The sequence below is a fragment of the Carassius carassius genome, chromosome 28, assembly GCF_963082965.1.
Source record: "Carassius carassius chromosome 28, fCarCar2.1, whole genome shotgun sequence".
In the NCBI taxonomy this organism is placed as follows: domain Eukaryota; kingdom Metazoa; phylum Chordata; class Actinopteri; order Cypriniformes; family Cyprinidae; genus Carassius; species Carassius carassius.
This window is the reverse complement of record NC_081782.1, coordinates 6,332,975-6,355,165: the sequence shown is the minus strand read 5'-3', so window position 1 is coordinate 6,355,165 and position 22,191 is coordinate 6,332,975. Positions and strand designations below refer to the sequence as shown.

General features: G+C 45.1%; 1 protein-coding gene across 1 annotated transcript in view; it reads left to right on the top strand.

Moving 5' to 3' along the window:
* col4a3 (collagen, type IV, alpha 3) overlaps window positions 1-21,963 on the top strand; it is a 41,952-nt gene extending 19,989 nt beyond the window's left edge. The window contains exons 18-52 of the mRNA XM_059514003.1: window positions 1,391-1,432; window positions 1,636-1,717; window positions 2,382-2,417; window positions 2,517-2,681; window positions 2,939-3,028; window positions 3,313-3,408; window positions 3,896-3,966; window positions 4,123-4,311; window positions 4,434-4,602; window positions 4,755-4,847; window positions 4,937-5,041; window positions 5,192-5,286; window positions 6,647-6,797; window positions 6,967-7,080; window positions 7,272-7,439; window positions 7,593-7,682; window positions 7,789-7,923; window positions 8,096-8,194; window positions 8,263-8,352; window positions 8,449-8,588; window positions 8,715-8,841; window positions 8,949-9,029; window positions 9,167-9,268; window positions 9,352-9,399; window positions 9,485-9,670; window positions 9,965-10,095; window positions 10,676-10,748; window positions 18,321-18,392; window positions 18,703-18,828; window positions 18,913-19,011; window positions 19,342-19,536; window positions 19,653-19,830; window positions 19,970-20,084; window positions 21,042-21,214; window positions 21,443-21,963. Of these exons, the coding sequence (XP_059369986.1) occupies window positions 1,391-1,432; window positions 1,636-1,717; window positions 2,382-2,417; window positions 2,517-2,681; window positions 2,939-3,028; window positions 3,313-3,408; window positions 3,896-3,966; window positions 4,123-4,311; window positions 4,434-4,602; window positions 4,755-4,847; window positions 4,937-5,041; window positions 5,192-5,286; window positions 6,647-6,797; window positions 6,967-7,080; window positions 7,272-7,439; window positions 7,593-7,682; window positions 7,789-7,923; window positions 8,096-8,194; window positions 8,263-8,352; window positions 8,449-8,588; window positions 8,715-8,841; window positions 8,949-9,029; window positions 9,167-9,268; window positions 9,352-9,399; window positions 9,485-9,670; window positions 9,965-10,095; window positions 10,676-10,748; window positions 18,321-18,392; window positions 18,703-18,828; window positions 18,913-19,011; window positions 19,342-19,536; window positions 19,653-19,830; window positions 19,970-20,084; window positions 21,042-21,214; window positions 21,443-21,509 (3,993 nt within the window). The 3' untranslated portion in view covers window positions 21,510-21,963. The remainder of the gene's footprint in view (window positions 1-1,390; window positions 1,433-1,635; window positions 1,718-2,381; window positions 2,418-2,516; window positions 2,682-2,938; window positions 3,029-3,312; window positions 3,409-3,895; window positions 3,967-4,122; window positions 4,312-4,433; window positions 4,603-4,754; window positions 4,848-4,936; window positions 5,042-5,191; window positions 5,287-6,646; window positions 6,798-6,966; window positions 7,081-7,271; window positions 7,440-7,592; window positions 7,683-7,788; window positions 7,924-8,095; window positions 8,195-8,262; window positions 8,353-8,448; window positions 8,589-8,714; window positions 8,842-8,948; window positions 9,030-9,166; window positions 9,269-9,351; window positions 9,400-9,484; window positions 9,671-9,964; window positions 10,096-10,675; window positions 10,749-18,320; window positions 18,393-18,702; window positions 18,829-18,912; window positions 19,012-19,341; window positions 19,537-19,652; window positions 19,831-19,969; window positions 20,085-21,041; window positions 21,215-21,442) is intronic.
* Window positions 21,964-22,191: the final 228 nt, after the last annotated feature.

The following is a 22,191-nucleotide window of genomic DNA, read 5'->3' as shown; positions in this document are numbered from 1 at the left end:
TGATAAAAGACTTCCTAGTCAATCGGGAAGAAGGAGGCGGGAACCGGCGGACAATCAAAACAACATTTTAATACAAAATAAACACAAAACAGCACGTCAGCCCCTCACGGACGACTGGTGTGCATAAAATGAAACCAAAACACAACTAAAATCCCAAGCCTGGTCCTCTCTCGTCCTTCACTGTCGTCGCTCCAGTTTTATATCCTTCCATCTCCTCCGTGGGCCTCGAGACCGGTGGGTCGAACAGGTGTAGCTCATCTCCAATCACTCCACGGGCCTCGCTCCCATGTCCCTCGGCCCCGCCCCACTCATCACATACCCCCATCGCCCCTCGCAGGCCGGGGGGTACTCCCCCAGTCTCGGGAGTACCCCCCGGCCTCAGGGGGTCCCTCACGGGGACCTGCGGGAACCTGGGGGTAGGACAGGCGAGGCGAGAGAAAAGGAGATGGAAGGAGGAGCGACAGAGACGAGAGAGGGGAGAGAGGAGAAAAAAAAAAAAAAAAAATCCGGTTCCCAGACGCACCGCTGCTCGGCCCTCCACCAGCTGGGTGATCTCCTCCGCGGTGCCTGGCGGTGGCACTGGACGGCCCTCGGCGGATGGCACGACACTCCTCCGCCGCCCGGTGGACGGCGACGGCTCCTCCGGTTTTGGGCAGCCGGCAGGAGTCCCCCGTTCCCTGCTCCTCCCCGTTCCGGCGGATGGCAGCAGGCTCCGGCCACCTGGCGAACGGCGCCGACTCCTCCGCTCCCTCACGGACGGCAGCCGCCCCTCCAGATAGCGGGCGGTCGGCAGCGAGCTCGCCCGTCCCCAGCAACTTGCTCCAGCCCTCCGCCTCGAGCGTCCATGGCGGCACACTCCTCGCCAGCTCGTTGGCACCGCGGATTCACCACAGCGGCGAGGGATCTTCAGCAGCGCGTCCCTCCTTCTCCCGGGCTTCGGCACCACTGTAATGTATTAAACCTTGCTAATCATCTGGAAGAAGGAGGCGGGAACCGGCGGACAATCAAACAACATTTTAATAAAGCAAAATAAACACAAAACAGCGCACCAGCCCCTCACGGACGACTGGTGCGCGCAAATAAAAACCAAAACACAACTAAAAGCCCAGGCCTGGTCCTCTCTCGTCCTTCACTGTCGTCGCTCCAGTTTTATATCCTTCCATCTCCTCCGTGGGCCTCGAGACCGGTGGGTCGAACAGGTGTAGCTCATCTCCAATCACTCCACCGGCCTCGCTCCCATGTCCCTCGGCCCCGCCCCACTCGTCACACCTATTTTAAGTGCATATGAATAGCACCCTCTTGTGGATGCTTTTTTCAAACGTATTCTTAATATTGCTTTCAATACATCATTCTTTAATTAATTGCTCTGTTTCATTTGTGCTGTCTTCAGGGTCTAAAGGGTGACCCCGGTGCCCCTGGTGTCCCCGGAGAGGTAGTGATACATTCAGTTATGGAAGTCATACAATCTTCTAATGTTTAATCTCACATCAATCACATCATGTTGCCAAAGGCTACACTTTTTTTTTCTATTTCATTAGCCACTGAAGTAATAAAAAAATATGGTTATATATGCTTTAATGGGGAATTTATATTTTTGTAAATTATTAATGAAGTGTTATTAAATGTTTATTTTAGTTCATTGTAATAGATAATGCGATCAAAGGTCAGAAAGGGTTTCCTGGACCTCCAGGACTTCCTGGTCTACCAGGCAGTGAAGGTTAGTAAACAAATTAATGAACTATTTTCATGCACAAAGAACAACCAACAAACACAGCTAACATGATTTTCTTTCTTCTGTTAAGGGCCACAAAACTCTTTGCTGTAAACACAGTATTCACACACAAACCATGCCTTTGTTGACATAGTTGTTGTACACTAGCATTTAGCAAGAATGCATTTATGTGATCAATAGGGAGAGGAAAGACATGTATGTTACAAAAAGAATGTTACAAAAGATTACTATTGCAAGTAAAAGCTGTTCTTTTGAACTTTCTATTCATTGAAGTATCCTGAACAAATGTATGTTTCTACAAAAATGTAAAGCAGCACAACTGCATATTAGAATGATTTCTGAAGGATCATGTGACACTGAAGCCTGGATTAATGGCTGCTGAAAATTCAGCTTTGCCATCACAGGAATAAATTATATTTTTTAAATATATTACAATAGAAAACTGGTACTTTAAATTGTAATAATTTTTTCAGAATATTACTGTTTTACTGTATTTTTATCAAATAAATGCAGCCTTGTTAAGCACTTCTTTCAGACCAGTTTTAAAATCTTACTGATTCTATTTTTTTGAATGGTAGTGTATGTAATAAGTTATTATTTTTGTTTTATTGAACCAAAGTAAATGACCAAAAATATCTCTTTTCTAAAGGTTTCATTGGAATTCCTGGATATACAGGTCCTCCAGGTAAATTATGTATCTGCGTTTATTCCTTTTTTTTTTTGCACACGCACACAAATACATACAGAGAAAAACAAATACTCCCTCTTCACTCAAATATGTTAGGGCAAGGCATACCAGGACCTAATGGAAAACCAGGTCCCCCAGGATTCAGAGGTGTGAAAGGGGAAAGAGGAGATCCTGCTCCTAACAGCATAGGACTCAAAGGACAAGATGGCCTACCAGGGGAACAAGGACCCCCTGGTGACCCAGGACCTCCAGGAATTCCAAGTAACTCTCCTTTGTTAAAGTCCGCCATCTTTAATTTATTTTATTAACCAAGCTTGTTGGAGTGGATTATGGGAATACCTTATCTGCAAAGGATGCACATGATGTCAGGCAGCTCGCTAGATATTAGAAAAAAAGCAACTTTTTTGCATATTTCAGTAAACAAGTAGGATAAGCATAAGAAAATGCACAGAAAATCACCTTAGTATAGCAGCTATGTGGATGATATGACTGTTTGTGCTCCTCTCCTGCATCCACAGAAGTTAACACCCGCCTGGGAGAAAAAGGGTTCAAGGGTTACGGAGGCATAACAGGCCCTCAGGGTCTGCGTGGAGTTGCTGGGAAACCAGGTAAGTTTCACCTATGTCATGGCATATGCTATCTCCAAGGTTTAATGGTTAAATTAAGCTCAAGTTAAGCTTTATTTATTACCATAAAAATATTTTGATTCATCTTTTATAATTTCCTTTCCTATAGAAATTATTTTCTAATATAATCGGCAGCATGCCGCAAATGTTTCCATATAGCTGAATCCAGGTCATCCTCCTAAATAAAGTCAAAATTACCTAGATGCAGACAACCAAAAAACATGCTATACACACACATAATGCTGTTGTCCGACATTTTAATATAGGCGACCAAGGAGAGGTTTGCAGTCTTTGTGCTGCTTCTGTTGCTGACCCTGGACCTCCAGGACAACATGGAGATTCAGGCGACCCCGGAGAGCCAGGTGAAGTCATCATTAGGTTGGCCAGGACACCTGGCAACTGAACAGATTTTAAAATGCTAGGCATCATACACTTGCTGACTTTGTAAACAGTCACAGAGGATCACATTATCCAGACTTTAAAGTTGTTCCGATAACAACAAACTAACACAGAAACATGTGCCTTGTTGCTAGGAGATGTGACGAATGAAAACAATGTGTTCTAATATCAGTTCGATATTGATATTGATATTATTTTCAGAACCAACATAAAATTTGCTTTCAGATTTTCCAAAACTCATTAGAAGATTATAGATCTATTTTGACACATCCAGTGAATTTTACAATTAGGAACATACCATTATTCAGGGCCTATAGTATGCTAATGTTATCAGCCCAAATTATTAATTTATTGTAGAAGTTGATATTGCATATTAGATAATTAATTATAACACATTCTAGATCTAGATTTTCAATAGCAGACATCAACAAATTCAAATTCATTGTGCAGGAGTTGGAGGATATCCAGGCAATAAAGGATTCCAAGGATTCAAAGGTCCAGATGGTCCACCTGGTCCTCCGGTCAGTTTACCAGAATACTGCCACTTTACCAATTCATCTTCCTCATTACTCAGCCAAAACTATAATTTGTCCACACCAATTATGCAGTTGGTATAAAAAATTCATTTATATTTTTAAGAAAAGTTGAATATGATGAGAATTAAAATGTTTGCACAGGGTTACTTAGGTCCTCCAGGGCCTCCAGGGGCTCCAGGGCCCAAAGGAGACCTAGATATAAGGAATGTGCTTGGGGATAAAGGCCAGAAAGGAAACTGCGGTGCAGAAGGACCACTGGGGATAAATGGGCAAGATGGCAGGCCGGGCACCCCTGGCTTCAAAGGACCACCAGGAGCAAAAGGATATCCAGTTCGTACCTAGAACTTGTAACCATTACCTTTAAGAAAACTTCAAAAACCTTACATTTGTGTAAACTACTTTAAAGACACAAGTTTAGATGCTGACATACTTGAAACTGACTTATTTTCCAGAGTCCTGCAGGCCCTAAGGGCAACCAAGGAGATCCAGGGATTTGTGGGGAACCTGGGTGCCCAGGTCCAATGGGCAGCCAAGGGTCAATGGGTATTGGGCGATCAGGGGCACCTGGAGAGAAAGGATGTATGGGACCAGTTGGCCGGCAAGGAAATCCCGGAGAACCAGGTATGAATGAAAAATATGAGATGTTACACCATAGTTTAACCCCAGGAACTAAGTATAGAGTGTTGAGTCTAAAGCTGGAAGCAAGCTTAATCTAAACTTCATCTAACTGGAGAAGAAATTACAGGCTCAGATATCACAGTTGCATCCCACAGGTGAGAAAGGTTCTCCAGGTCCTGTACACATGACACCAGGAAACCGGGGTGAGCCTGGACTGCCTGGTCCACCTGGTCAACAAGGACTTCCAGGTAGGCAGAGGGGATAAAAGTCTTGACAGATGATAAGTGGATTGAGAACAGGATGTAAAATAGATAACAATTGATTTAATGTGTTTTAGGTAATGATGGTTGTCCAGGAACTCAAGGATTACCAGGATTCAGTGGGTTAAAAGGAGAGAACGGACCACCAATGCCAGGAGCTCCTGGATTTACTGGTCCCAAAGGTGGGTAATGTACAGTAAACCAATGCAATAAGCCTTCATAAAAAAAGGTTATTTCTGATAAATCCAGAATATGCATTCATTGGTTTCAAATTAGATGTTAATGTCGTGGATTGGTGACTCCTATGATTTCAAATTATTTTACTGTTGCAGGTGATAAGGGTGTGAAAGGGAAACAAGGTCCATCTTGTATTGGAAGTGTAGGCCGTCCTGGACCCCCAGGACCACCAGGAAATCCAGGTCCAAAGGTCAGGGTGGTGATATTCAAGTCAAGTCACTTATTTATATAGCTGTTACGGCCCATTTTAATAGGATGTGTGGCAAACGAGTGGTGGTGATGGGATTCCGACCTCAGCCAGCAGATCGCCAAAGGCAAATATCAGTTTTAAAATATTTACTGTAAGAAAAGTGAAATGAATGTAAGGAGCCCTAGCTTTGGAGAGGTCCAAGGACAAAATAATTAAAAAAAAATGAAGAGAATAAAGGAAAGATATAAATGACCTAATTATAAAGGAAATAAAAGTACAAATTAACTTCCCCGAGACGAAGCCAGCAGTTTAATTCTAGGTTGCAACATAGTCAGATTGAGCAGAGGACTCATCTGATTCCCATGGCCTTGTCCTGGTGGCAATCTAGATGATGAGGTCTTTGGGGGGATTTGTCTCTGGGGCTCATCTAGTTGTCCTGATCTCTACTGATTTACTACTCTTACCTATCAAGGTCATCTCTAGGTGCAGATCCACCATCTGGTCTGGATATGGACTGGATCCGGGTGACTGCAGTGACCAGCTGATCTGGATACAGACTGGATCTGGTGGCTACTGTGACCTCGGAATAAGAAAGAAACAAACTAATATTAGCATAGATGCCATTCTTTTAAAACCTACTTAATGCAGCCTATTATCAATCCTTTAATGGATTTGAAAAATAGAAATGTGTTAGTGAGTTATGTGTAAACCAGGTTAAAGAGATGGGATTTTACAGAGTGTATTTGCCTCACGAAGAGTGTTAGGTAGATTATTCCAGAGTTTTGAGATCGTAGCAGAAGTGAAGGACTATAATGCAGTAAGAGCTTGTTCAAATACTGAGGTGCTAAACCATTCAAAGATTTATAGGTAATTAGCAAGATTTAAAATCTATACAATGTTTAATAAGGAGCCAGTGCAGTGTTGACAGAACCGGGCTAAGATGGTCATACTTCTTGGTTTTAGTAAGAACTCTAGCTGCTGCATTGTAAACCAACTGGAGTTTGTTTATCAAGTGCGCAGAGCAACCGTCCAATAAGCATTACAATAATCTAACCTTGAGGTCATGAACACAATGCATAGGATGTAATGTATATATATTCTTGAGATGGAAAAATGTAGTTTTACAAATGCTAGAAAAGTGGCTTTCGAAGGTAATTTTGCTATCAAATAGCACACCTAGGCAGGGGTGGATCTAGAGCATTTTAAATGGTCTTTTTAGGAAAATAAAAAGTATTAGAAGCTTAGCAACAAAGTATTATTAATCATGGTTTCAGAAGTGAAATTAGCATAAATTAATAATATTACAGCTGCATGAGTACAGTTATGCTTCATTAAAAGTACATTTAAATTCCACCTGCAGGGTGAAATATCATTTGGCTCCCCAGGGCCCAAGGGTCGACGGGGCTTTCCAGGAGATGAAGGCTGCCTTGGGCAACCAGGAATTTCTGGTCCCCCTGGATTACCAGGATGTCAGGGTCAAAGAGGAAGGGATGGACCACCAGGAGAAAATGGTTGGTGAATTCCATGCCAATGCACTTAATTTCTTTAGCACAATTCTTTCCTATAGAATATGCAATATACACAACAAAAGTATAAATACAATAGGTTTCTTTTTTATTCCTTTCTCTCTCTGTGCATCTATTTATTAGTCCATCTTTCAACTGAGAAATGTACACACAGGTGTGCGGGGTCCTGATGGTTTGCCTGGAGTGGCTGGTGTTTCTGGATGCTGTACCCCAGGAGCCAAAGGCGATGAAGGGCCCTTCGGCATTAAAGGGCTAGATGGACCCAGTGGTAAGTAAATTCCACATATATTAGGCAAAAGCTACCAAAAATATAACATGGTGCTGGTATGTGGTTGCTAAGGTGTTTTGAGTGGTTGTCAGCTCATAGCAGGATGAGTTATATGCTAAATTAATTACTTAGGGCTAAGAATTAATTCAGATACCCATAATGATGTTCACTGTGACATATGTTGGCTTTAGGGCTGCCAGGGCTGAAGGGGCCACAAGGTGAACCTGGACCACCTGGACAGGGTGTGCCTGGTATAAGAGGTGAGACTGGAATACCTGGAATAATCGGAGATGCTGGTTTGGTCGGTATCCGGGGATCAAAAGGTTTCCAAGGTCGGGATGGCTCACCAGGCTTTCCAGGTACTTGACATATATATATATATATATATATATATTTTTACATGCAGTCTGGTCAAACAGTTAATGAACTGAGATACTATTTTGTAGAACACAGAAACCAATTTAAGCTGGTTTCCTCCAAAAAGGCTTATTGTTCCCTTTGTTTTCCTTCAGGTATGCGGGGAGATGAGGGAATTCCTGGATTGACTGGTCTACCTGGAGAAGATGGAAATCCTGGACCACCGGGATTCCAAGGACCCAAAGGTTCAAACATACACACATACAAATCCAGCAATGATTTTTGTTTAAGGTGATTTTTTATATTGGTATAATCGGTCATATTATGATGATGATGGTTATCTCTCATCAGGTTTAATGGGTAGGAATGGAGCGGAAGGTGACGTAGGAACACCCGGGAATCCAGGAGACCGTGGGGATTGTGGTCCCAGGGGACTTGAATCAAGAGTTATGTGTCCAGGGGATCCTGGTGACTGTGGCCTACCAGGTGACCCTTTCAACACCTGGTTTCCACCTGAATATTCAACATGAATATGTCAGCTGTTATGTCCATATACTTAGTTTGCCTGTTCCTCAATACCTTTTCTGTAATCTCAACCCAGTTGATGGAACTGCTAAACTTTGCGGACATTATATGCAACATCTTTTATGTGTTGTAGGTCTTCTTGGTCTACCTGGCGCTAAAGGGGAATTAGGACTCCCAGGCAATTATGGACAATGTGGGAAAAATGGAGTTCCAGGCAGACCTGGTCCACCAGGTACAGATTCTGAAATCCAAAGGTTTGCTGTCCACATTAGAACATATTACAAACATCCTCTTTTTCAGGCCCTCCTGGTGAAGCTGGCCAGAATGGACTTCCTGGAATTCGAGGTCAAGATGGAAGCTTTGGGGATCCAGGAGTTATGGGGTTTCCAGGCAAGTTCATACACACCCACGAATCTATCCTTGTTTCAACACCATGATCCTTCAGATTTCAGTCATTTCACACGTGCAGATGTCTTCCTTTTGCAGGAGTGAAAGGCCTCAAAGGTTTACCTGGTGTTCGTGGGGAGACTGGGACTCCTGGTGTCCAAGGACCAATTGGACCAAAGGGGATCAAAGGTGAACCCAGCCCACCTGTGCTAGGGCCTCCAGGACAACCTGGTCAAAAGGTATAATTTCCATAATTCAGTTCTTATTGGTGAAAAAATGACACTATCACTCCGTCTCAAACCTAGTGTGTTGCTTTCCTTAAGCCACTCTTCCACTCTCTTGCTTTATTTCTCTTATTCCAACAGGGTGAGCCAGGCTGTCCAGGGCGTAGAGGGGAAAGAGGTGACAGGGGTATATGTGGGACGAATGGGGCCCCAGGTTTATCAGGGGCTTCTGGTGAAAGAGGTGAACCTGGAGTACCAGGAGTTCCAGGTATTTCATTTAGAAATTAATTCAGTGCTCAAAAAATTATCTTCATCCCATCACTTTCTCACAGGTACATGAAAGCATGATTCTTTTATCCAATGTCATATTGTCAGGACTCCCTGGAGCTCCAGGTGATGAAGGTTTAAATGGGTTTTCGGGTCCACGTGGATGTGAAGGGCCCTGTGGTCCACCAGGTACAATCCCATTCTTGAATTATAAATGTACTGTAACAATCCCATTCTAGAGTTGTAAATGTAAATAATGTAAATAAATAAGAATTCACTCCAGTAGTGCATTGTTTTTCCAGTGATATTCTCTGTTGTTTCTTAAGGTGTTCCTGGTACAGCTGGAGATCCTGGGCCTCCAGGACTTCGTGGAGACCAAGGCAAGGATGGCTTTCCAGGACCAGCGGGGGATAAAGGAGACAGAGGGTGTAAGATGTCACACACAGCACACATATGCTCACATGAAGGGATGTTCTTATTCTTAATAAACAATCTTGATTTTGTTTTTTAGGCCCAGCAGTTGGAGTTCCTGGCCCTCCTGGCATCAAGGGTTCGAAAGGTATGTCCAAGAAAGGCCATCTTTCTAATACACAAATCTTAATTACTTAGCTGTTGTTACAGTATATGTGTATGTTTAATTTCAGGTTCTAAAGGCTGTTCTGGGCCCCCAGGGCCATGTGGACCACCAGCTCCCTGTGGTCCAGCCGGAGATATTGGTCCTCCAGGCCAACTTGGGAAAATGGGGCCACCAGGGTTTCCAGGTCCACCCGGTGCCTGTATCAGCGGCCCAAAAGGGGAGCAAGGACCTAATGGATTACCTGGCCTACAAGGTGATTAGCTGTCTTTTACTGTTAGTGGTGCTTGCTGATTACTATTGCTCACACTTTTTGTCAGCATTTTAAAAAAAAAACCTTACCCTTTTATACTTGCTACAGACATGAATGATACCTCAAATTCGGAAGCTTGTTGAGGAGGGGTGTTCCATTACTTTTCTAAATTGTCCGATAAAGAAATGTAGAAAAAAAACATACAGACTTGTTCTTTTCATTAGGGATCTAGCAACCAGCTATTAATTACTGATCACATGTCTTCTGATCTGTTTCTATGTGTATTTTTGAGCACAGGACTCAGAGGACCACGTGGGCCTGCTGGCGACCCAGGTCCAGGCGTAAAGGGAGATAAAGGCAACATCGGGCCCCAGGGGCTTGTGGGATCACCTGGTTGTGTTGGTGACCGGGGAGTTCCAGGGTTGCATGTAAGTGGACACAAAAGGAGATACATGCACACTCAACTTGGAGATTGTACTGTAAACTTTTACAAAGTTTTATGTTTTTAGATAAGTTTGCAGAACCAAGAAGAGATATTCTGTAACAATGATTGCTGAGGAACCATCATTTTAAACTAAAAAGCATTTATAGTTATTATAAGATACAAGATTTTAAAATTTGAATAAGTGTTATTATTTTATATATTTTATTTATTGTTTTTTGTTTCATTTTAATTTAAGTCTTAGAAATTATTTGCTTTTGCAATTTTCTTATATTTAGATAATTTAGTAATTTGTAGTAATTTTAATTTGTTGCTTTATGTGTTATTTTTTTGTTTTATTAATTTTAGTACTTCTACTTAAAAAAAAAAAAAAAAAAAAAATTCAAAAGCCTTTCATATAATATTTAAATTTTATTTTAAATTACTCCAAAAAAATTATAGTAATTTAAAATAGTTCAAATAGTTCAATTTAAGAATAAAAAGACTGATTCACACAGATTTTTTTTTTTTTTTTTAATGTGGATTTTGCTTGGTAGATCCAGTCATGAGAACTGTATTGTTTCCAGGGTAAGAATGGAGATCCTGGTTTCAAGGGTCCAAAAGGAGACATGGGGCCATTGGGTAATGCTGGGCCAGTTGGTAAGATACCTAAATTAAATTAAAGGGGTCATATGATACGATTACAATTTTTTCTTTCTCTTTGGAGTGTTACAATCTCTTGGTGCATAAAGAAGATCTGTAAAGTTGCAAAGACTAAAGTCTCAAATCCAAAGAGATATTCTTTATAAAAGAATAAAGAATAAAAAATGTCAACCACATCTACCTAAAATGGCTCGTTCTAACACCCCCTCCCCCCACATGTCTACGTCACTATGTGGGAAGATTTGCATAACGCAGGCCAAATGTTCACGCAAAGAAAGAAGGCATAACTTATATTCTCGCTGTTGCTGCTGCTGCCATGTCTTGGAGTTGTTGTGTGTTTCCTTTTAAAAGGCCTTCCAAAAGAGGACATGGCTAGAAATCACTTGAGTTGAATTTCAACACTGTTCCAGAACAATCCAACCCAAATATTCAGGTGTGTGCTGTGAAGGATGAGGACTGTTTCCTGAAACAGTAGCCTGCAGTGCGTCTGTGGCACAAAGGCTGTTCTATAAAGTTGGGCAGTTCAAACGTTGCAAAGACAGTCTGGCACATCTGACTCACAACCTATAAATACATTATTTATATTTAAATAATTTGCCAGTTATGATTCAAACACAAGTTTTGAGCAGTGTGGAGTAGGCTTGTTTGTTGTTTCTCAGATCACAAATGCAGACATGGTTCTCTTACGAGAGCTCTCTCGTACTGCGTCTTAGCTAAGACGCTACGGGAAAAGTCTCTTTTCACGAAATACTGAAGCAAAAAATTATCCTTAATTTTGTATTTTTGTAAAGCGCATTTGCAGCAGTACACAGCCATAGGCGAGACGGCTCGTTCGCTCATTGGCTTGTTCTGCGGCAACTGCACAGCCTATCGAGCGCGGGCTGATGCAACATCAGACCAATAAGGGCGCTTCGCGCCCTTCTTGCCACTTCCCGCCGAAACGGGTGTGGCCCAACCTATAAAAGGAGCTCGAAAAGGCTGACTCACCTGATTTTTCATCTCTTCAGCGAAGCTCACGCATCGCTGGATCACGGAGGAAGCAAGCGCCGTCTGAGAAAGCACATCAGCAGGACGAGCCATTCTGAAGCTGCTGGCATCGCCGCCTTCCATTGCCGTTCCTGCTGCGCTATCCGGCGCCTATATCCTTTCAATCCTGTTATATACAAGCTGTTCTTTATGTGTGTGTGTGTGTTCGCCCTGCGACACACACTCGTAAAAGAGCTCGCGTCTTTTTTAAGATGCCTTCCTGCGGCTCGTCAGAGCCCCACTCAGCGAGGGAGACCGGTACGTCATCTGTGTCTCCTGCCTGGGTAAAGATCATGCAGCGCTCGCTCGCTGACGGCGGATGCCCCCACTGCGAGCTGTTGCCATGGTGACTATGAGGACTCGCCTGGCCTTTTTCTCTGAGCCTGCATTCTCCGCTGCGCTGAGGCGCCGTAAAAGCATCGCTTCCAGCGGATTCCGGAACCGTCTTCAGCTCAACCGAGCTCGCCGGTTCGCCCTGCTTCACCGCCCCCCCTGCATCGCTTCCCGGTGGGCAGCGCCCGCTGTTTGCCGGCGCGTCGTCCGAGGAAGTCGATCTCAGGGCCACGTCGGGGGAAGAGGACACACGCTCTCTGCTAGCTTCGGGCAGTGAGGGCTGGGCGAGCTCCGAGGATCTCGCGCCTTCTGCTCAGAAGCCCAGCAGACGAGCTGACATCGAGAAGGAGCCGGGGCGAATGCTCGTGTTGGCCGCGATGAGTCTCAGCCGCGAGTGGTTTGCACCAGCGCCCCCCCCTCTCGTTCCCGGCTGGATGGTATTTCCCTTTCGGATGAGCGTACTTCTCAAAGCCCGCCTCATTTCTTCCTGAGCTTCACGAAGAGGTGGCGAAGGCTTGGAACGCTCCATATTCAGCACGAACTCGTTCGTCTGTCTCACTAGCATTCTCCACACTGATGATGCTAAAAACAGGAACTACCACTCACTTCCGCCGGTGGAACAGGCGATAGCGACGCACCTTTGTCCGCCCTCTGCTGGACGGCGGCAAAAGCGGTGTTGCCATCTAAAGCCTCCTGTGTGACGCTGCGTCGGCACTACTAACGATGGCTGCTTCATCGAAGCGCAGGTGTACGAGTTCCGCTGTGGCCGAGCTCTCACCCAAGCACGCCGCTGTTTCAGTTCCAGGAATTGTGACTGTCTCAGCGTTTTCTGCAATGCGCAAGCCTGCACAGTTGCCCGCTTGCCTGCACACAAAAGCCGTTATCACAACAGCTTCAGCAACGCAGCTCGAGACCCCCGTTCTCGCTCTACTGGCCGTCGCCCCACGCCGCGGGGACCGCGGCAGAGGATTACGGTGAGGCCGGGAGCCCCGAAGCCATCCTGGGAAAGCCATCTACGCATGCTGCATGACGCTGCGTCGGCACTACACACGATGGCTGCTTCATCGAAGCGCCGGTGTACGAGTTCCGCTGCGGCCGGGCTCTCACCTAAGCGCGCCGCTGTTTCAGTTTCCAGAGATTGTGACTGTTTCAGCGTTGTTTGCAATGCGCAAGCCTGTACGGTTGCCCGCTTGCCTGCACACGAAAACCATTATCACGGCTACCCAGATATTTCCCGAAAAAGGTGTAATTTCTGGTGTCCCGGCCACGGCCGATGGTGCTATAAATGTAGTGACGATGCCCACTGCTCAGTGCCCATCTCCGCATATAAGCACAGCCCTTCACACAGGGCTCGCGCCTATAAAAGCGACTCAAGTCGATCACGCGCACTACATAGTAGACGTGCCCACTCCTCAGTGCCCACAATCACTATGTCACACGCGTCATGTGGTTTCTGTAAAAACGAAACCCGTGCACGTTCGTCCGGCCACGGCCGATGGTGCTATAAATGTAGTGACGATGCCCACTCCTCAGTGCCCATCTCCACATGTAAGCACAGCCCTGCACACAGGGCCTGCGCCCATAATGTCGACTCAAGTCGGTCGCGCACACTGCATAGTAAACGTGCCCACCCCTCAGTGCCCACAATTACTATGTCACACGCGTCATGTGGTTTCTGTAAAAACGAAACCCGTGCATGCTCGTCCGGCCACGGCCGATGGTGCTATAAATGCAGTGACGATGCCCACTACCCAGTGCCCATCTCCACATGTAAGCACAGCCCTGTACACAGGGCTAGCGCACATAAGATCGACACAGATCGGTCGAGCGCGCCGCATAGTAAACGTGCCCACTTCCCAGTGCCCACATACACTATGTCACATACGGCGCGGGGCTTCTGTAAAAACGAGGCCCGTGCACGTACATTCTGCACAGGCAGACAGCGAGTTGAAAGTGGTAAAAGTGCACACATGCAGCCCACGGTTACTCGCAGATATATCGAGTCCCACGGGACCCGCTCAGCCTCCCTCCAGTCGGTTAAGCGCCGGAACGGGGTCGAGGAAGAGCGATCTGCCCGCTGTGATCAGCGCGCTCCCCGCCTCAGATGCGCAGCACACTCGAGCGCCGCCGTTGCCCAGTCAACAGAGCGCGTTTCGCATCCAGCCCTTAGCCATTCATGCAGATGCATGGTCAGTGCTTCCAGGGGTTTCGGATTGGGTGCTAGGCATTATAAAGAGAGGCTACTCGCTACAGTTTTCTCGACGCCCACCGTGCTTTTCAGCGCGCGTCGAAACTACGGTCAAAACAGAAGTAGCACACATACTTCGGGCCGAAATATCAAAACTGTTGAGCAAAGGGGCTGTAGAGCCTGTGTCTCAAAGCGAGGGGGGGCTGTACAGCAGATACTTTCTGGTGCCCAAGAGAGACGGGGGTCTCCGGCCCATACTGGATCTAAGACAGCTGAACAGGCATTGATGAAACGCAGTTTCAAAATGTTCACGACCAGGAAGCTCCTCGCGCAGATTCGCAGAGGGGACTGGTTCATGTCAATAGATCTGAAGGACGCGTATTTTCAAATACAGATAGCGTCAAACCACAGGCGATATTTGAGATTCGCCTTCGAGGGCCAGGCATACCAGTTTGCAGTCCTGCCATTCGGCTTGTCCGTAGCTCCTCGTACGTTTACGAGGTGCATGGATGCAGCGCTCGCTCCTCTTAGACTCGAGCACACGAGTGCTGAATTATTTGGACGACTGGCTGGTTCTGGCCCGATCATGAGCGGAGCTCATGGACCACAGAGCCGTTTTACTCGATCACCTCGAGAAGCTCGGCCTCAGTGTCAATTGGGTGAAGAGTTCGCTGAACCCCAGTCAGACGATCCTGTTTCTGGGTATAGTTCTGAACTCGTGTTCCATGACGGCGCGGCTGTCACCACAGCGCGCGATGGGCATTCAGTGTGCAGCGAGTTCTTTCCGCTGTGGCGCGACTGTGTTGCTCAAACACTGTCAAAAGATGCTGGGTTTCATGGCCTCAGCATCTCCGGTTCTGCGGCTGGGCCTGCTCCGCATGCGCCCCCTGCAGTTCTGGCTGAAGGCTTGGGTGCCGCGCAGAGCGTGGGCGTCTGGCCGGCTGCATTTCAAGGTCGATCAGAGCTGTGTTGCGGCTCTAGCACCTTGGACAGCGAATGGCTGGTACCGATCAGGTGTAAGCCTGGGGACTTCCCCGAGTGTGAAAATGGTGTCGACGGACGCCTCCACTTCGGGTTGGGGAGCGCTGCTCGAAGGCAGACCGTCCTTTGGCCTATGGTCAGAACGGGAAAAGCTCCATCATATCAACTGCCTGGAAATGCTGGCAGTGGAGAACGCGCTGACGCGCTTTTGTCCCCATATCAAGGATCACCACGTCATAGTCCGTTCGGACAACATGTCCGTGGTGTCCTACATAAATCGCCAGGTCGGTCTCGGGTCCCGAAACCTGTGCAGGCTGACGGAACGCCTCCTGATTTGGGCTCAGCGCAACGTGCGCTCGCTGAGAGCAGTGCATGTGCCTGGACTGCAGAATCTGGGTCCAGACAGGCTGTCCAGAGGCAATGTTCCTACGGGCGAATGGTCTCTACACCCGCAAACAGTCCGGCTGTTGTGGGAGAGATTTGGCATGGCGGAGGTGGACCTCTTTGCGTCCCATGAAAACGCTCACTGCCCCGCGTTCTTTTCCAAGAACGAAAGCGCGCTGTCACGGAGATGGCCGTGCTGCCCGCTTTATGCGTTCCCTCCCGTCTCCCTCCTTCCGCAGGTGATAGAACGGGTGAGAGAAACGAGATGTTCAATACTGCTTGTAGCACCTCTTTGGAAGAACCAACCATGGTTCCCAGATTTGATGCAGTTAGCAGATGTCGCCCCGTGGCCGGTACCGTTGACGAGAGACCTCCTCTCGCAGGCCAGGGGCTCGATTTGGCACCCTCAACCGGAGTTGTGGTCCCTCTATGTATGGGCACTCAATGGTTACCCGCTGATCTCGCAGTGGGAGTGCTAAATACCATCACTCAGGCTAGAGCTCCGTCGACACGACGTCTGTATGCCTCGAAGTGGTCGGTGTTCTCCAGCTGGTGCACAGCTCGAGGTTATTCACCCCTTAGTTGTGAGGTGACGGAGGTCCTCTCCTTCCTTCAGGAGCTGTTGGATAAGGGCAGAGCCCCATCCACGCTCAAAGTTTATGTGGCTGCCATCGCGGCGTTTTCTGAAACGGCGTCCGGTCAGTCAATAGGAAGGAATGATTTAGTCATCCGGTTCCTCAGAGGAGCTAGGAGGCTGAATCCTCCCAGACCTCCGTCAGTCCCTATGTGGGACCTCGCGGCGGTTTTGGAGGCCTTGAAAGGTCCCCTTTTCAAGCCTATCCAATCGATTAGCCTTCAGCATCTGTCGTTCAAAACAGTATTCTTGTTGGCTCTCGCTTCTGGGAAGCGTGTGGGTGATTTGCACGCGCTCTCGGTGAGCCAGTCGTGCTTGGAGTTTGGGCCCAATGACTCAAGAGTCATACTCAAACCTAGGCACGGTTATGTGCCGAAATCCCTCAACACACCGTTTCGGGCTCAGGTTATTGCCCTGTCTGCCCTGCCGGTGTCAGGGGAGGATGGAGACTCGAGTCTTCTTTGCCCTGTCAGGGTTTTAAGAGCTTATGTGTCTCGCTCTGCTGCCTTTCGGCAGACGGAGCAGCTATTTGTTTCGTTCGGTGGGCGTTCCAAGGGAATGGCTGTTTCGAGACAGACTCTATCCAGATGGATAGTTGACGCCATAGCGTTAGCTTACGCTTCCGGGGGCCTTCAGTGCCCGTTGGGCGTCAGAGCACACTCCACAAGAGGCATCGCCTCGTCGTGGGCGTGGTCTACTGGGATCTCCTTGCAGGATATATGTATGGCGGCAGGTTGGGCCTCGCCGTCTACATTTATCAGGTTCTATAACCTGGAGGTTCCCGCCTTGCAAGCAAGGCTGCTGTCGGTATAGGCGAATCAGGGCCCTGAGGGGAATTCTGAGTTCACGAGCGCTATGCGCTGCCGACTGTTATATGGGCAGTATTGCGTAAGACCCGCATTGCCACATTGGTCAGGCCTTGCCTCGGCTGTGTGATGTCATATTGCCGCATCTACGGATGCTGCTAGATATGGGACGGAGGGCTTTTTCCCTTTTCTGTCCTGGACTCTCTGTGAGTCCCTCAGGTGACTGTGCACTGTAAATCCTGGGCGTTGCTTCAGGTTTATTGGTGTGTGATCCCTGCGCGCACGGCGTTTTACATTGGGTTCCCGTAGCGTCTTAGCTAAGACGCAGTACGAGAGAGCTCTCGTAAGAGAACGTACTCGTTTACTAAACGTAACCTCGGTTCTCTCTAGAAGAGCGAACGAGTACTGCGTTCTCTGCCGTGCGCACGATTCACTCTGGTTCGCTTCGGCGATGAAATAAATCAGGTGAGTCAGCCTTTTCGAGCTCCTTTTATAGGTTGGGCCACACCCGTTTCGGCGGGAAGTGGCAATGATTGGTCTGATGTTGCATCAGCCCGCGCTCGATAGGCTGTGCAGTTGCCGCAGAACAAGCCAATGAGCGAACGAGCCGTCTCGCCTATGGCTGTGTACTGCTGCAAATGCGCTTTACAAAAATACAAAATTAAGGATAATTTTTTGCTTCAGTATTTCGTGAAAAGAGACTTTTCCCGTAGCGTCTTAGCTAAGACGCAGTACTCGTTCGCTCTTCTAGAGAGAACCGAGGTTACGTTTAGTAACCGAGTACGTTTTATGTTTACGCAGCTCGATACTCAACACAACGCATAAAAAAGTATAAATCATTATAATCAGTAATTATTTCCCCACTGGATTCAACAAATGCCTAGTTTGCAATGGGTTTTATTGGTTTTGTCTTGTCTGATGTCCAGATCGTAAACAAATCTTTCTATTTAACCAGATCTTTTTAGTGAACCGGTCGAACCGTTTCAGAAGGTGGGACATAGAGGAGAAACAATAATGTGCATTATATGGGAATAATGTGTTTTTTGAAACTTAAACCGCATAAACACTTTGCATTACACCAAATAATGTTCTTTTTAGCAGTATCATACTCCTTTAAATTTTAATTTGATACAAATAAAGAAATCTTCAATTAATGAAACAGATCGACTATTGATGAATACAAATTTTTAATTTGTTTTACTATATTTGTATTATAGGCCAAAAAGGAAAATGTGGTCCAATTGGGCCTCCTGGACTAAAAGGTTGTAAAGGAATGTACGGAACTAAAGGTGAGCTTTTATATACAGTGGCTAAATAACATTTTTATCATGATTTTAATAACAATTAAAAATGTTACAGTCATATCTTGTATATTATTTTATGAGGAAATCACAAAACCTTACAGGCCTGAAAAAGTCCAAAAAGTGTAGGTGTGTAAGCAACAGTAATACAGTAATATTGTGAAAAAAAGGTTAAAAAAACCCACAGCTTTACTGAGAAATGACAAACATTGTAGTCACAACATGGCCTCCTCCAGTGTCTAATCGTATTGGTTTATGAGCAAATATGAACATTTTCCTACTCTTTGTGAATATTTAGGGCCTAAAGGGTGTGATGTTGTGGCTCAGGTCATGACTCTCCTAGGAGACCCTGGTTTCCCTGGACAAGTCGGGGGAAAAGGAGAACCAGGAGAACGAGGACCTAAAGGGCTACAAGGTCCAAAAGGTACAATTCCACAAACACAATGCTCTAACTTTCTCTGAAGTTTTATGATTTCATCTTAAATTTGCATCATTACCCACCTTTTAGGAAAAAAAGGTCAAATCGGAAGCAGAGGTGCAGATGGAGTTGTTGGACAAAATGGGACACCTGGACTAAAGGGAGACACTGGCCCAAAAGGAATAAAAGGTATGTCTTAAAACTTAAAACACCTACAGTAGAAGGTTTCATGTGAAATATAGCTAATAATACACTACCATAACATTAAAAATAAAAAGGTTTTGGATATGTAAAGAAGTCTGTTATGCTCTTATGCTGTTATTTGCTGTATTGATGCTCAAAAAACATTTCTTATTATTAGCACAGTTGAAAACAGCTGTGCTGCTTACTATTTTTCTGAAACCTTGATGCATTTGTTTAATGACTCCGAGGTATTATATATCCGTACATATTTGCTCCATTAATGATCTTTTAAGAGTTAAATTTTTTGTGAAAAACAAACCTTGTTTGTCTCCTAAGGTTTTCCTGGTTTGTCAGGCGAAGTGGGTCCCAAGGGTTCACAAGGTCCACCTGGGATGAAAGACGGTTTCCTTTTTACCAAGCATAGTCAGAAAACATCTATGCCAGACTGTCCTCCTGGGTCAACGCTTTTGTACCCTGGATATTCGCTTCTCTTCATCAATGGAAATAAACGCGGACATGGACAAGACCTAGGTATGAAACACAGACAGAACATTCAAGCGACAACTCATGTCCATACCGATGCACATAATGTAAATAGACCTAGATGAGCGCAGATTTTCACAGTCTGTGTATTTGTGTGTTTGTAGGAACCGTGGGAAGCTGTTTGCAAGTATTCTCTACCATGCCTTTCCTGGTGTGCAATCCCAACAACACATGTCACTATGCCTTTCGAAATGATTACTCCTATTGGCTGTCTACAGACACACCGAAGTCTGCCAACATGGAATTGATATCTGGTGGTTTGTTGGCTGATTATATCAGCAGGTAAATGTGGAGCATGTGTCTCCTTAGTAGTGTTTATATAATTTTGTTAAGGAGGGGGTGCAAGTCAGTTTGTATTAAACTGTAAGACATCCGTGGATAGATAATAAAAGTTCAACAGTCTTTTCTCAATTCCTCAAAGGTGTTCAGTATGTGAGGCACCAACTAATGTAATAGCAGTTCACAGCCAGACTACAGAAATCCCAGAGTGCCCTAGAGGATGGCTTTCACTATGGAAAGGTTATTCCTTTGTAATGGTAAGAGGCAGCTATTATTTTCAAACTATGTCAATATAGACATCTTGATAGCTTGAAAGGCATCTATAGATTAGTGTATTGTTGAAAGTACATGTTTTTATTTATTTTTAATTTAGCACTATGAGTTCTTATGATCTATGCAGTATAGCTGTTGGGTGAAGTTCAGTAATAAAATGAAAATGAAAGCTTGTTCTTAACAAAAATTTTATCACATTTTATTTTGTAATATTGCGCCAGAAATGGTTTGGGGTCTGTTTTTATTTTGTTTGTTTTTTATTCAGCAAGGTCAGAATAAAAATAATCCGTTTCCACAAAAAAAAAAAAAAAAAAAAAAATATTAAGCAGCACAGCTGTTTTCAGTTTTGATTATAATTAGAAATGTTTCATGAACAGCAAATTGGCATATCAATATAATTTCTGAAGCATCATGTAACACTGAAGTCTGGAGAAATGACATCACATGATTAAATTATATATAAAAATACAATAAATAGAAAACAGTAAATATTATCTCACAATATTGCTGTTTTTATTGTATTTTTGACCAAATAAATGCAGCCTTGCTGAGCATGTAAATGGTAACATATGTATAAATTCGCAGAATGTATTCACATTCATAGTGACATGAGATACAGCAAAGTATGGTGACCCATACTCAGAATTCGTGCTCTGCATTTAACCCATTAAATGTGCACCCACACACACACACCATGAACACACACCCAGAGCAGTGGGCTGCCATTTATGCTGCTGCACCCGGGGAGCAGTTGGGGGTTCGGTGCCTTGCTCAAGGGCAGCTAAGTCGTGGTATTGCCGGCCCAAGACTCAAACTCACAACCTAAGATTTAGGAGTCAAACTCTCTTACCATTAGGCCACTACTTCCCCACAACAGCATGAACAGCATGGCTGGACTTACCACAGTATATAATTGTGCTTTTTCTGATTTTTTTCTTTAGCAAACAGGTGCTGGTGCAGAAGGTTCCGGACAGCCGCTGATTTCTCCTGGATCCTGTCTGGAAGAATTCCGGGAGATTCCATTCATAGAGTGTCATGGCCGTGGCACCTGTAACTTCTATCCTGATTCCTTCAGCTTCTGGCTTGCAGCACTTGATGGTAGCAGAATGTTCAGGTACAAGAATTTTGAAAATTGAAAATGTATTTTAATCCAATTTGCCAATTTAGTCTAGATAAAATAGAAGTAGCCTAAAACGTTTTCCAAAAAATCAGATTTTTTCCTCTTCCAGTCATTCTTCACGATTCACTACTTACTCATAAACTAGAATTGAATTTAAAATAACTTTTATATTAAATAAACAACATTAGGAACCTTTATCTTTTTTTTATTCTCATTCCTCAGTACTCCAACCCCCCAGGCAGTAAAACAGGAAGACATCAGCCGCTGTCGGGTCTGTATGAAGCAGTAGTTTTTAAGTCAGTGGTGACCTTGGTAAAAGACTATGAACTTCCATTCGTCATTTTTTCATGACTTATGTAATGTCAGTGGGATCTGTGAAGTCAGCCCTCAAGTGCTTCACCCGAAACAACTGGATGTATAGTTCTCCCCCATGAGGGATTGTCATTATGTTTGCTGTGGTCCAGTCCAGGAACAGTTCACTCACAAATGAAAATCTGCTAAAAATGTACTCACCCTCAAGCATGGCTGGACTTACCATTGGGCTGGACTGGGCTGCAGCCCATTGGCCCCACCTGTTTTATTTGTTCAGTATATGCAAGTCTGAAGTCTAGTGGACGCAAGGGCTAAATGAGCCAGCCGGGGATAACAGTTTCCAACTACGACCTTCGAGGCCATAATCAAACAGTATGAACGTATTTATGATTATTTCACATAGAAGAAGGACACGTATTGAGCTTCACGGCATTTTGTTCGTCAGTGTTACACGGACCGTACATGATTCCATTAGTCTATAAGTGTCACAATCCAGTTCAGAAGATGATGAAGAAGAAAAAGGTTCAAATTGGTATTCAGAAAGAAAATGGTCTTTAATAAAACAAACTCAGATAATCCACATGCAAGAAGACAATGAGTCTTCTTAAGATACGTCTTAATTATAAATTATTTGGAGTAATTGATCATTACATCACTAG